At 50.3% G+C, this 14056-nt stretch overlaps 1 protein-coding gene across 2 annotated transcripts in view; it reads right to left on the bottom strand.

The window, feature by feature from the left end:
- Window positions 1-632: 632 nt before the first annotated feature.
- Window positions 633-14056, bottom strand: part of SKOR1 (SKI family transcriptional corepressor 1) — a 13651-nt gene continuing 227 nt past the window's right edge. Inside the window, exons 1-9 of one of the 2 annotated variants that reach the window (XM_043985916.1) lie at window positions 12133-12212; window positions 9561-11862; window positions 7718-7814; window positions 5765-5872; window positions 4918-4989; window positions 3218-3292; window positions 2574-2648; window positions 1953-2018; window positions 633-1473 (exon numbers count right to left, since the gene is read on the bottom strand). In XM_043985916.1, the coding sequence (XP_043841851.1) occupies window positions 1379-1473; window positions 1953-2018; window positions 2574-2648; window positions 3218-3292; window positions 4918-4989; window positions 5765-5872; window positions 7718-7814; window positions 9561-11862; window positions 12133-12173 (2931 nt within the window). In that variant the 5' untranslated portion in view covers window positions 12174-12212 and the 3' untranslated portion in view covers window positions 633-1378. Of the gene's footprint in view, window positions 1474-1952; window positions 2019-2573; window positions 2649-3217; window positions 3293-4917; window positions 4990-5764; window positions 5873-7717; window positions 7815-9560; window positions 11863-12132; window positions 12213-14056 lie in introns of those variants that run through there. The other variant, XM_043985917.1, reaches the window with a different exon arrangement.

The raw sequence follows: 14056 nt of genomic DNA, 5'->3' as shown, positions 1-14056 counted from the left end.
ACAATTTCCCGGGGTTTCAAAAGCCAAGGGCATAGGACACTTGGCGGTGAAGTTCAAGAAAGGCCCCCCCCCCCCGCCCCCTTCTCTCCCTCCTCGTGTCTCCACTTCCCGCCGGGATTAGCGACGGAAAACACAACCGTAGTCTTGCCAATTCTTTCGCTTCTCAGTAAAGTGAAGTGTGTGTGTGTGTGGGGGGGGGCAAGGTGGAGGGTGTGAATGATTCCTTCTGCTGTGATGGGTGATCACAACAAAACAGCCAGATCTATGGACTGTGCTACAGCCAGACACGTTAGCTGGATCCACACCAACCCAGAGACACCCGGGTCCCCGCCCCAGCTTACTCCCTCCAGGGCCCAGAATGGTTTTTAGCAAAAAGGAAGACGTTAACGAATCAAGATCCCTTCGTTTCAGGAGCTGAATCGGTCGGTACCCAGACGCTGTGCCAGTCTTGCCACCCCCTCCTCTCCTCCGCGGTTTCCGACAGTCTACGGACAGATGTGCAGACTGACAGACCCGGGTCAAGCTCTTCCCCGCCCGCGCCCTTTCATCAGCGCTCGCCTCCGGCGCCCCCATGATCGAGACTGTTTTTATTAAAGAACCAAAGTCACTTGATACAGAAATGTCTCCCAAAACAAAGTTGAAAGGTTGTCATCTCGTGAGTCGGTGGTCGCCCTTTTAAAGTGCTGTTACATCAATAATTTACAACTAAAATAAATAAATTAAATAAAGCCCAAAGATCAAAATTCAGTAGGGAGGGAGGTAAAGGGACGAGGAGAAGGAAACAGCAAAATAAATAACTTCATAAATAAATATGGTTAAGTTAAACCAAATGTTGTACTAAGAGAATCACAGTACATTTATATCCATTGCACATAGCCACTTTGTCATTAGGAACGAGAGTTTAAAGAAGTGGACATTACAGGTAGCTAGGACTTCAATCAGACAGTGATCACGCATGGAACATCGCTGGCGGGAAGTTGATAAGGTATTCACAATCGACAGTCAGATACTGTACAGTTGGACCGCGTGTTCTTCGGGTTAGTTGGTGAGGGTTTTGTTTGTTTGTTTTCCCTGCCCCTCTTCCTTTGGTCCAGTTAAACTTTTGTAGTCCGATGCCCTGAATTTCAACTTCGTTTTTACGCGGTATTTACACTTAGAAGCTCTGAGTCAGAATCCCAGGGACTGAAGGGGACGTGTGAGGGGAGGGGGTGAGTGGGCCGAGGCTTGGGAGGTGGAGGAGGAGGGCATCCGGAGATCAGTATTTACATTGGTCTGGTATAAATGGCTTGTTTCTCTCTTTCGGTCACTGCCCCGTATTTACAGAGGAGGAGCATGGCTTTGTAGGTGTGTCCACGCGGCTCGGCTGCCTTAGGTTGGGCTAGGGCAGGAGTGGAGGCTTAAATGAGCAGTTACCTGTGCAGTGACGGGGTGTCAGCATCTTACAGGAGAAGTGGTGTAGGGCGTCATGGGCTTCTGGAAAGGGAGAAACCCAGGCCAGGGGCCCAGTCTTATTCTCCTCCCCAGAGGATTATCCATCCCCTGCCCCCCCCCTCCAAGTCTAGAGTTCAAGAATCTCACCTATCCAGTTAGCCTAGCTATACAATTTTTTTAAAATCACAGTTATAACCAGATGCACTTTCCAATATCCAAACATCTCCCATTTATACCCTCCATCAACCCCTCCCCTATATTTTGCCAGACAAGACTTTTTTTACCAGTCTGCCAGGCCTTCCCCTCCTTCCCTCCCTCCCTCCCTCCTTCCTTCCTTCCTTCCTTCCTTCCTTCCTTCCTTCCTTCCTTCCTTCCTTCCTTCCTTCCTTCCTTCCTTCCTTCCTTCCTTCCTTCCTTTCTTCCTTCCTCCCTCCCTCCCTTTCCATCCTTCCTTTTCTTCCTTCTCCTCCCATTTCCCCAACTTCAGGTCCAGTCAGGAGGGGACCAGATGCTCCCCATACCTTTTAATTTCTGTTGGATGGCATAACGTGCCTTCCTTTCCTGGTCTAATTCATTACACAAAGTGTCTGAAAGAGAATGGGGATTGGGTTGGTACCAAACTGAATCAGAATTGGGTGTTCTCCATTCTTCTACACCAATCATCACCAACACATCAGACTCTGTTTAGTTGGGATAACTCTTCCAAGTTGTAGGTTGGAAACACACACACACACACACACACACACACACACACAGCCGCAGCACAGTAGCTTATGACTGCAGTATGGTATAGGAAAGTAATGGTTGGGAATTGCGCTTAAAGGCAGATGGATCTAACCAAAATTAAAGCAAACTTAGGCATTACTTCCCAGGTAATTTTACGCCTCGATTTTTAATTTAGAAACCATGGAAATTGCCGCGATAAGAAGTTCAATCACTCCATGTAATGATGCCTTCAAGCCGTTTGTTGGGCTTGCTTGCCATTCTGAGGCTAATCAGAGTATACAAAGGATATTAAATAAAAAAAATAATTGTTAAATTACCTTCAATTTAAATCCAAATGACTGAACTAACATTACAGCCCCTACCAGACAAGAGGTAGTTATGGCCTCTTGCAAACACTCACCTGACTCGAGTCTTACCTCTGACAATTTGCAGCTGTTGTACCATTTCTTCTCTATAGGCCAATTCCCTCTTCATCTGATCCTGAAAATTATCTGTGCAAATTGATTAAGTGAGAACTGTTAAGTACAGTCCCCCGCCCCCGCATGCGTTACCCTGGCTGGTGGCCCTCTAGAGAACCCCAGAAAATGTGTGTTTGGCGAACTGACAGCAAAAGTGTTTGTGAGCATTGGAGCGTTGGGGAGAGAAGGGATGGGCCAGGACATACCAGGACAATTCTTTCCCTCAATTGGCCTGGTGGAGAAGCCTAACTAGCCTGGCCATCATCCTTCAGCCCTGAGACAGTTGTGGGGGTAGGATGAGGGAGGGAAGAGGGGGAAAGAAGAAGAGAAAAAAGGAAAGGAAAGAAGAGGGAAGTGAAGAGAAGGAAAGGAAAAGAGAAAAGAGAGGGAGAAGAGGGGAGTAAAGGGGAAAATGGTAAAAGAGGAGAGAGAAGAGAAAAGAGGAGGACAGGAGGGGGAAAATGAGGCAATTGGATTTGCCTTAGGAGGAAGGAAAAGGGAGGAAGAGGAAGAAGAAGGTGAAGAGAAAGGAGAAAGAAGAGTAAAGGTTATAAGAGGGGAGACTGGGCAAGGCAGGGAGAGTAGGGTAAGTGGCGACATACCTTTGAGGCTCTGGAATTCCCTTTCCAGTTTCTTCCTGAGCTCCATTTGCTCCAGAAGTAGTTTTTGCAGTTCGCCTGTAAGGAACAGCTCGGTAAGGCCTTGCAGTTCTTGAGTCAGGACAGCTCTGAGTGCCAGCTGAGCCCCAGATTCCTAACCCCACCCCAGGCTTTCTGAGGTTCTTTAACACACTCAGGGTCATATCCATACCTTACTGCTAGAAACCCCTGCCCATCTCCCTCACCCCAGCCCCTACCCCTTTTTGACCTATTGGGACCTGTGCCCGCAGACTGGGGTTATCTTGCTTTTCCCATTTGTATTCAACAGAAGGTTGGTGGTGGTGGTGATAGGTACAAGGATGGCAGGAATCTTTCAACCAGACACCAGTCGATTCCAGGCACTTAGTGCTAACCAGTCATGGTTAGTCTGTTTTATCACTTCCAGGTTTAGTGGTATTTAGTGGACATCTAAAAAAGGAAACTAGACCTACTCTAATCACCACACACTGCCTTTTTCAGAGGACCGGGTCTACCCCACATCCCACTCTTCTTCTCATCCACCTAACAGACCTATAAAAGCTAAAATGGGAATGTTAAAGGAAAACATACTCTAGGAGTAAAAGACTTATTGTATTTGTGTACATCCCTCCTTGCCTTAGCCCCTAAGGGGAAGGCCTCTGGACCATGTCCCCACCTCCCTACATCAGTGCTGGGTCCATCTGTATGGTCTTCTGCTTGCCTACAGAATTGTGGGATTTTAAAACCATAAAGGAATCTTGGAAATAATTTTTCAAATGAGGAAACTGAAGACTAGAGAGATAAAGTGATTTGCCCATGGTCACAGTGAGTCAATGATATAGCCAAAACCAGAAGATCCATTAGCTCATTTCTCCTCTCTCCAGAGCTTTGTGTCCAGAGAATCCTGACTGGTTTTCCTTCTTTTGGCTGGAAGGCAGAGGATGGGAAGAATGGAAGGGGGAGCAAGGAATAGAGGTCCTTTTCATCAGTGTAGCCTTCTTTATTTTTGCCAAGAATCTTTAAGCCCAACTTCTGGGGAAGGCTCCTGGAATCTCCTAAAAGCCCATTCCTTTCGAAGGTTGAAAAAGTTGTCTGCCAGATCGGGTGGATGCTATTGACATACGCCACTTATATGCCTCATTTCCCCCTTGCAAAGTTAAGAGGGCTTCCTTTTCCAAAAAGCAGAGTCTCTGTATAAAATCAACAGAAAGCCCTCCCACACCCCATGCTCTAGTTCTCTGTTTCTCTACACCTTCCAGACTTTATTAAAGGAAAAGAAAGGGAGAGTTGGGCATGGTTATCAGGATAATTCAGACCAAAAACAAAAGATGGGAACAAGATCCAGAAAGTCCAAAGACACCCAAAGGAGGGGGGAAAAAATCCTATTCTGCTTTTAAGGGAAAGTCAAATCGAAAGTGGATGGGGGTCTTTTTGTTTGTTCTTCAATAAAACACTCTGCTTGTCTACAGGCCTACGTTTCCAGAAACCACCTTCACTCCTGCTCTAGCTCCCCAGACCCCAGAGTCTTGACATTATTCATTAGGTTAACACAGCAGATTGTTGGAGGAATGGAATTTCTACTTGGTAAATTGCTTTCAGTAAGCAACACACACACACACACACACACACACACACACACACGGCTTCCTGCCTCTAAGGACTCAAACAAACTTTAGAGCCCTCACCTCTGGCGAGGTTCTCGATGTCTTTCTCACCTATCGGAGTTCCAGTGACATCCAAGGTCAGTCCTTCTTCTCCTGTGACAGACACAAGAGAAAGTCAGAAGGTCACCAGCTGACAAGAAATGCCTTGAGTCAAGAGTGAGTGGATTACTTGGGAATACCTTAGGGTCAACCCATCCTGAAGCCCAGCCCTAAGATACTCCTTCGATCTGTATAGGCAAAGTACAGGTGTAAGGGAGGAGAGTGGATTCATAGTCTTGAGTAGTTTCCCTGAGGGGGTTAATCGCCTTTACTGATGTGTCCCAATAAATCCAGGCCTGGAGAGAGGAGGATTGGGCTACCTTTCTGCATGATAAACCCCATTGCATTTCAGCCTCAGTGCCCAGATTTCCCCCTCTTCTCTCACTCTTTCCTCTTCCTTTTGCCCTTCCCCTTCCTGGCTCCCATTCTCTGCAACTACTTGGCACAGACCAGTTTCAAGCCCAGGATGGCAGGGGGACAGTGGGGAGGGGTGGAGAGGGATTTGAGAAATCAGAGGACAACAATGGAGAAACTGGCTCACGGCTGTCGAAAGTTATTTAAATATTTATCTGTGTGAAGCTGGAGGCGACAGCTTCTTACTGTTGATTTAAAGCCCTTTCCTTTCCAGTGTCCACATCTCCATCGTGTATACCCACCCTTCAGCAGCCCCACCAAGCAGTCAGCAGGCACTGTGCACAGGTGAAGTTCCCCAGTACCAACTCCAACCCCTTCCTCCCAGTTCTTGGAAGATGGGAGCTGTAGAGGGGCAGGGAAGACAGAAGCTGGAACTGCTGCTGCTGCAGAGGTGGCAGATGAAGGGCTCACTCACCTCGGTCTGTGGTTACAGGACTAGGCTGAGAGACACTCCTTTGGTCTTGATAGGATTTCCTAGTCTCCAAATCCTCTGCTGTAGAGTGATTGTCTTCTTTATCTGGCTCTTAAAAGGAATAAACCGATTTTCAAGTACAAGCAATGAAAGTATGATCGAATATAACCTTAATTACATAATTAAGGATGGGGTCCTTATTAAAGGCCTCTTGGGGGAGCTGCCTAATCCCTTTGCTACTGGAAGGCTGGCTGGGCTCCCTGCAAGCATTACCTTGGGTAAATCTGTGCTCTCTTCTTGCAAACCCTCCACTCCTCCCCCCACCCCCATTCAAAGAAGAAACCAAACCCATCAGAGACAAATGACCTACATTGAGTGAAAATACTGGGCCGCTAGCGTGTGTGTGTGTGTGTGTGTGTGTGTGTGTGTGTGTGTGTGTGAGAGAGAGAGAGAGAGAGAGAGAGAGAGAGAGAGAGAGATGGTCTGAGGTTTACCAAGGAGGTGGGGAGAGAGAGAGAAATGAATGAATGAATGAATGAATGAATGAATTTCTTCTATACACTTTTCCATCATTGGCTAGCCCACCTGAGAACAGTATCAAAAGAAACAGGCGGGGCAGCTAGATGGCGCAGTGGATAGAGCACCGGCCCTGAATTCAGGAGTACCTGGGTTCAAATCCGGCCTCAGACACTTAACACTTACTAGCTGTGTGACCTTGGGCAAGTCACTTAACCCCAATTGCCTCAAAAAAAAAAAAAAAAAAAGAAACAGGCAGGGTTGGGTGCTCACTGAGGCACAGAATCCATCTAGGAAAGTTTGGCTCTTTCTTTCTTTCTTTCTTTCTTTCTTTCTTTCTTTCTTTCTTTCTTTCTTTCTTTCTTCCTTTCTTTCTTTCTTTCTTTCTTTCTTTCTTTCTTTCTTTCTTTCTTTCTTTCTTTCTTTCTTCCTTCCTTCCTTCCTTCCTTCCTTCCTTCCTTCCTTCCTTCCTTCCTTTCTTTCTCTTTCTTCCTTCCTTCCTTCCTTCTTCCGTCTACACAAACATATACACACTCTCTCTCTCACACACTCAGATACCATAACCTTTCTTTTGGGCTCAGATTCTGTAAAATAGGAGGGCTGTACTAGATAGGGGGAAAAATCCATCGTTATTTCCACTAACCTCTAACTGAAATTATTTAAAAACATTACTCTAAGAAGGGGCTCATAGCTTTCACCAAAAGCATCCATATTTAAAAAGAGAAAGAAAGAAAGAAAAAGATGAAGAACCTTTGGACTAAGTAATATTCAAGATACTTTCCTACCCCAAAATTCTTTGATAAACCTCATATAGGGATAAGGGCTGGACATGTGATGAGAAAATCCCTTTTACCCTTGCAGGATGGCAACTTCTCTGCAATTTACAATGCTAAATATTTCCTAGCATTTAGAGGTTAGATGAAACCAGGTCTTTCTGACTGACAATGGCTTGATATCCATTAAGCTATGATGTCTCTTGTGTTTTATACATAATATTATATATATATATACATATATATATCACACTACATATATATCACAAAAATGTCTCCTGTTCAGCTTTATTCCCATCAACCACTGTACAATGTAGATGAGTGATTACACACATATCAAACAGCCAACCACAATGCTTCCTCCAGGCAGATCCACTCAAAGAAGCTACTTGTGACTTGTACATAGTAGGCGCCCAATAAATAGCCACTGGGTCCCTGGACGAATGGATGGATGAAGTTGAAGGGGAAGTAAAAATGAAAACCAGTGTTTAGAACTGGACTAAATGCATACTAATGAGAAGGGGGGGGGAAGAATCTTTTAAACGGTACAGTTTAAGTTGTTGGGATTCTTTCTCTCCCTCTCATTATTTCTATTTCATATTCTTCTTTCCTCCTATTTCAGCGAAGTCTCTTGGGTGGGGAAGAAGGGAGAAAGGGCCATCTTTACCATTTGCCTCTGGGTTGCAAAGGTAAGAGGCCGCCGTTCCCAGCGCTGAAGAGCTCTTCAGGGTCTGCAAGTGATCGTCTCTTTCCTGCGCATACACCTGCAAAGAGGACGGGAGAAATTAGATGCAATTAGGCCAGCGGTTTGTTCTAGCCCGGAGGACCCTCAGACACCCTTCTAGGCCAGGGAAAGGGGACGCTCCAACAGGATTCATTTGGGGGAAGGGGGCCAGGTGAGGGGAGGGACTAGGCTATGTGCAAAGGAAGCGGGGATGGGAGAGGAGGGGGCGGGACCCAGAGTTCCCCAGCCAGGGTACAATGACCGCCTGCCCGCTGTAAGTGACGCAGACGTAGCGGCCAAACGGCCTCGGAGCCTAGCACAATCGGTTTGTATTAAATATAATTATTAGTGCTCTAGAGAAAATTACCTGAATTAAAAATTCAGCGGCGGGAGGCCAAGAGCTTTTCAAAGCTCACGGCTCCCACAAACTCAACATCCGTCTAATTTTCCATAATTTCTCCTTTTTTCCTTTCACTCCCCGCTCCCCCACCCCCAACCCCCAGCATAAAAGAATTCCTAATCAGGTTAATTATTTGGATGTAAATATACAGGTGTTCGGAATCACTTTAAAGATATAATATGATCCTGAGCCCGCTTCTTTCAATGCTCAGGTGTAGCCAACTCGGCCCCAATACGAGGTTCAGAAAACCACACATACATACATGGATGCATGCATGCATAACAAATGTACGCACACACACAAACGCACCACTGACAGCAACCCCCAGTCACCGCACAGTTAACTAGAGCAGCCTTTCTCCCAGTCCTCCCCCACCAAGCCCCCACGCACAGTTTAGGTCACTGTTCTTTCTAAAGTTTCATCAAGCTGCTTATGTCCAAGAAATACAAATCTATTGGCTACACGTTCCAGAATGTGGTAGCCCCGGTGTAACGCGGATTCTGAGGAATCTCCGTATTCTAGAGAGATGCCTCCCTCCCCTTCTAACAGCTTGAGCTGTGTCTGGGGGTGACGGGTCTTTTGAGGCGAATTTTTGCTCCCTGTTTTCCTTCATCTTCATGAATCCGGCAACGGATGCAAGTGCTGTAGACCTTCAGACCTTCCCAAAGCAGGGATTGAGGGAACCCATTCCAACTTGTCTACATGTTTCGTTTCAGCGGTAGTTTTATGCGCGTTCTCTGTTCAGAAGTGTTAAAAGAACAATCTGGGTACACAGAACCACTGAAAGGTCAGGGGGCATGTTGTATACTGCCTCGGTCTCGGTCTGTGTGTGTGTCTATCTGGCTTTCTGTTAGCTACAAATGCACTATGAAATGTAACGTAGAAATACAACTGCATTCTACAGAAAATGCAATACCATTCAAAACTGCAAAATCCTAGAAGCATGACTTGTAATATCCCGGATTACAACGGGTGTATACAACAACGACAGGAATGTACGTGAGGATTTTGTTTCACTGGAACCCAGGAACAATTGGAGGGAGTTGGCGTAAAAAGTAATTGGTAAGAAGAGAGGAACTTTCTCTTGGGATCTGAAAGCCCCCCCCCCATGGGAAATGGCCATTATTATGGGACGGCCAGCTGCCAATCTACCCGCTCTGCTTGACTAGGGTGCTTGGACAATCTAGGTGTACCGTCACACGGTGTACCGTTCCACTACACACTGACGTGAGGTGAGGCGGACGAGTGAAAAACAACCTGACCATCCAGCACCAAGTCGATCGAGGCTGTGCATGGCCCATCACACAGTGAGAACCTCCTTGTTCCCTTCCCCACCCCTTTATAGAGTGGATCCCCGGCAAGATAAAATAACGAGAAGGGGCTCACCTTGCCGGGACCAGGGCCAGGGCCAGGACCCGAGCCTCCCAGAGCCCCACAGGGCTCCCGCATCTCGTAGCTTCCGTTCTCAGGACTCCTATCCGAGCGTCTCCCTGCTTCTTCACCCGTCTGCTCTCCGAAACCTGGCCGGCCGGTCGGCTGCGGCACGTGGCGTCGGCGGTGGTGGGGGCTGCCGCCGTCGGATGAATCTGCAGGGCAGTCTCCCGAGGAGGAGGTGGCAGAGGAGGAAGAAGAGATGCCGGTGGGAAGTGGGGTAGTCAGATCGCCGTCAGGTCCGCCTCCCCCAACCGACTGGCCGGGATCTGCCTCCTCCTCGGGTTCGGCTTCTTCGTCGTCGGGGAAGCGATTGGATTCCACATCCACCTCGGGCTCATCGCCAGTGTCCACGTCAGGCGAGGCTGAACGGTAGCTAGAGCTGCCCTCGCTCAGGAAGTCCGGGCTCAAGTAGCCTCCGGCGCCGCTACCCCCTGGGCCGCGCGCAGTCCCAGCCCCGTAGGCCTCCCGGGTGGTGCCGTACAGCTTGGCTATACTCTCGGCGTCTTTCACCACGGGTCGAAAGGCCGACACGTAGCTGCCTTTGCGGGCCTGGTGGGGCGGTGGGGCCTGGGGTGGCGCCAGAGGGAGGGGGCCCAAAGACGGGGGCAGTGGTTCTTCTACTCCGTCCTCGTCCCCGGGTCCGCGGGATAATGCGCTGGGGCACCGCTCTTCGCCTCCCAGGCCGCCTTCCTTGACCGGTTCTCCCACCACCTCCAGTGGCTCGGCCCCTCCAGGGGGAACCGGGCCTCCGCCTGGGCCTCCTGTTCCGCCCGCACCTCCCGGGCCTCCGGCTCCACCGTTCCCAGCCGCTGCGGCCGCCGCGGCCGCTGCTGCCGCTACCGCCGCTGCCACGGCCTTAGCCTGGCTCTGAGCTGGGTAGGGCGGCACAGGTAGGCTGCCTGCCGCGGGCCAGAACATAGGAAAGGTCGGATAGACCGTGGCGGCGGCTGCTGCTGCAGCCACTGCAGCCGCGTCCTTGGCTGCACCGGCAGGCTGGTGACCCCAGAACATAGTACCTCCGCCTGGCCCAGCCCCGGCCCCTGGGGGTAAATGTCCTCCGCCGCCTCCGGCCCCTCCTGCGCCTCCACCTGCACCTGCCCCGCCAGAGCCCTTGGGATCACCCCCGCCCAGTACTGGGTCATCCTTTTTAGGGCACAGGCCGAAAGCCGTGGGGAAGCCGTAAGGGTGCGGGAAGAGAGGCGGTGGCAGCTTTTGGAGAAGGCCAAAGCCCTTACTGGGCACAGGGATCACTGGGTAGCTGCGGACCCCGGCCCCACTGCCGCCTCCAGGGCCGCCACCGCCTCCTCCAGCCAGGCCCAACCCCCGCTGCGGGTGAGGGGGCGGCGGAGGGCCAGGTGGCCCTGTAGGGTCATCGTCGGCAGCACATCGAAGGCTTTTGTGGGGCGGTGGCCCAGGGGGAAGGTCTCCTCCGCAGCCTGGGCCACCCCCTCCACCACCGGCCACTCCTTTTCCCGGGCCCCCGGTGCCTCCACCGCCTCCTCCCCCGCCGCCGTGCAGGGAAAATGTCCGCTTACGGGTCCCACCGTTGAACATGGCCTTGACGTCCTCCCACGCGTGACTCAGTTCGTCTGTGGCTGTCTTGTCGCTGAGCTTGAGGTGGCGCCGCCACGAATTGAAGTTGGCCGCGTCGGGCTGAGTGTACTTGGCCTCCGGGGTGCGGTGAGAGTGGAAGATGAACTTGTTGGGGGAGAAGTACATGCTGCAATAGCCGCACTTGATGCACTTAGCGCGAGAGCTGTTGTAGCGAGCAGGGATGAAGCTGCCTCGGGAGCCCCAGGCGCACTCGTGCACCACGTCGAAGGCAAAGTTTTCGGGCAGCTTGGGTGGCTTATGCTCTCCGAGAAAGGACTTGCAGAGCCGCTCTGCCTCTCGCTTTGTGATCATGCCACAGCGGCGCGATGAGATGGGCATAGCCCCGGCCCGGCGCAGGATCTCCAGCTGAACCGGGGTGCACTGCACGCACGTGATGCCCAGGGCCACCCGCCGGTTGTGGATCTCATTGTAGCTGTAGTTCTTCAGCAGCGTGTTCGAGATCTGCGCCAGGCACAGGCGTTCCTGACCGTCGATGACCAGGGAGACGATGGGGACTCCGTACAGGGACGTCTCGCCGACCTGGTTGGGCTTGAGGGTATTGGAGCCGGAGTACGGCTGCAGCTCCTGCTTGGAGTTTGGGGAGGAGCTTCCTTCGCGCCCATTCCCCATCTGACTGGCGAGAGCCTCCATGCCGCCACTTCTGCAAAAGAAAAATCAGAGAGGAGATGAGCCATTTTCAGCGCTGCTGCTCAGTCCCGCCCAGCTGGGCGCAGGGAGCTGCTGCCTGCGTGGGGGGCTTCGCATTTGTTATTCACAACAGAAGTCACCCCCCTGTAATAAGTTTCCTTTTGTTATTAATACATGTGCTGGCGCTAGGACAAAAGCCATCAGGGTTGGAGGAGAAGGAAGAGGAGGAGGAGAAGGAGAAGGAAGAGGAAAAAGAGGAGGAAGAAGAGGAGGAGATATTTACCCTAAAGTTACCCTGCTTCCCTGGTCCTGAAACAAGGACATTCACAATCTGTTCTCTCTCTCTCTCTGTCCAACCCGGTGGCCACACAGGGTGTGGGTGGGTGGGGACATGAGCAGAGAGATCCTTAAGAGGGGAGCCCCCGCACTTGGTGGTTGGAGGGCTGTCAGTGTCCATTATCAGACTATCTGGCCTGGTGGGGGGCAGGTCTGGGCAGGGTCTGCTGTCCGGGGTTCTGAGCCCCTCTCCAAAAGCTATTTAGAGTAGTTTGAGTCCTAGGAGCACGACCCGAAACGCCCAAACTCCTCAACTCCGTTCTGGTTCAGAATGGGGGTAGAGTGAGGGGAGAAAAGTAGACTGGTGCTCAAATGTAAACAAACCAGTTCCTTTACGAGTTGCCCTAAGCTCCTTTTGCCAGAAAGATTAAAGGTGGAAAATTAAATGGTTTTCTTTTTAACCATTGGTGGGAAATATTCTGTCATGCCCATAATAGTGTTCTCTTTTAGCCATTTTCCTGACAAATATTAATTTCAGGGCTGGGCCATCTGGCGGGGTGTGTGTGTGTGTGTGGGGGGTTCTCGTAGAAGTTTCTCAGGTCTTGCCTCTTTTTGTTCCAGCCGAAAAGTCCCTGATTTTTCACTCATCAAATACTGCTTCCTCCCTTTGCCCAGAGTGCAGGATTTGGACTTTTCCCTCCTTTAATTTAAGATTATCTGGCCCCTCCTTCCCCCCACCCATTATTTATTTTTTTCCAAATTGTGTTCACGGTTCCAAATTTAGAACTTCAGCAGCTTCCTGAAACCTTTGAGAAGTTCAAGGATCTTGAGCATCGCTCTTCGTCTCCAACTAAAAACCCGGCTGCTCCGGTTGTCAGAATCTAGCCGGCATATTTGACATGAAAGGTTGTTTTATATTTCCGGCTCCATGCTTTGGAGGAACCCTGGTCCGCCACTGGCCCTCCACGTGTCCTTAATCACAGAAAACGCAGATCTGGCCTGGTCAAGGCTCCAATTGTCTCGTGTCCAGGAAAATCAGCCTTCCCCACCCCACAACCTTCCAAACAACCAAGATAACAAATTAATTTCAAGAAATGCAACCCTTTTTAAAGAACCATGGGGTGAGGTGTAGTTAATATATCTGCACATTTTCCTGCCTTTGGTCTCCTCGAATTTACTTGAAATAAATTGACTATGCTTAAAAGTTGAATACCCCTGTAAAACCCTCACGGCAACCTAAGAAAGAAGCAAGGGAGGGGACAACTCCAACGCAGGGACCTAGCAGAAGGATTCCTAAGCCTAGTAAATGAGCTTATGTAGGTGGGATTGGAAAAGCTGAGCAGCTTTTAAGGTAATTACACAATCTCGCACCAGTTTCCCGAAAATGTGAGGGTCAACTGGCCCGCATCTAGTGAAAAGTCTGTCCTGGAGCCCCTGGAGGCCAGTTTCCTGTCTGAATCCCAATTTGAACCAAGAGCCGGCCCAGTGTACTGTACATAGGGGGAAACAGAGGGAAATCGGGCAGTGGGGTCTTGGAAACATGAATTGTTTTAGAGACCAAAGGGGAGAACGCATTCCTCGTCTTCAACCTTGGACCTAGCCCCAGTCGGGCTGGGAACAGTGAACAGAAGGAGAAAGGGAGCCCCAGGAGACGAATCGGATTTCAGAGACTAGATTCAGTATTGCCAGGAGGGAGGCGGGTTGAGAAAAGGAAAGCCCTGAAGGCCGGCAGTGAGAAAAAGGAAAGAAGGCCGGCTGAGTGGGAAGGGGCAGTGGCCCCAGGCGGGTTTGGCAAAACTGCTTCTCCGCTTCCTAGAGTGGGAGGAAACCGGGGCGGGGGGGGGGGTGGCAGTAAGAGAGGAAGAAGTGGAGATACCCTTTAGCCTGGGAACCTGGCGGCTGGGTGAGCTTTTAGGGTTTTGTTTTGCATA

This window comes from Dromiciops gliroides, chromosome 2 (assembly GCF_019393635.1).
Source record: "Dromiciops gliroides isolate mDroGli1 chromosome 2, mDroGli1.pri, whole genome shotgun sequence".
Taxonomy (NCBI): domain Eukaryota; kingdom Metazoa; phylum Chordata; class Mammalia; order Microbiotheria; family Microbiotheriidae; genus Dromiciops; species Dromiciops gliroides.
Note: the sequence above shows the minus strand (reverse complement) of the source record. Positions and strands in the feature narration are given on the sequence as shown.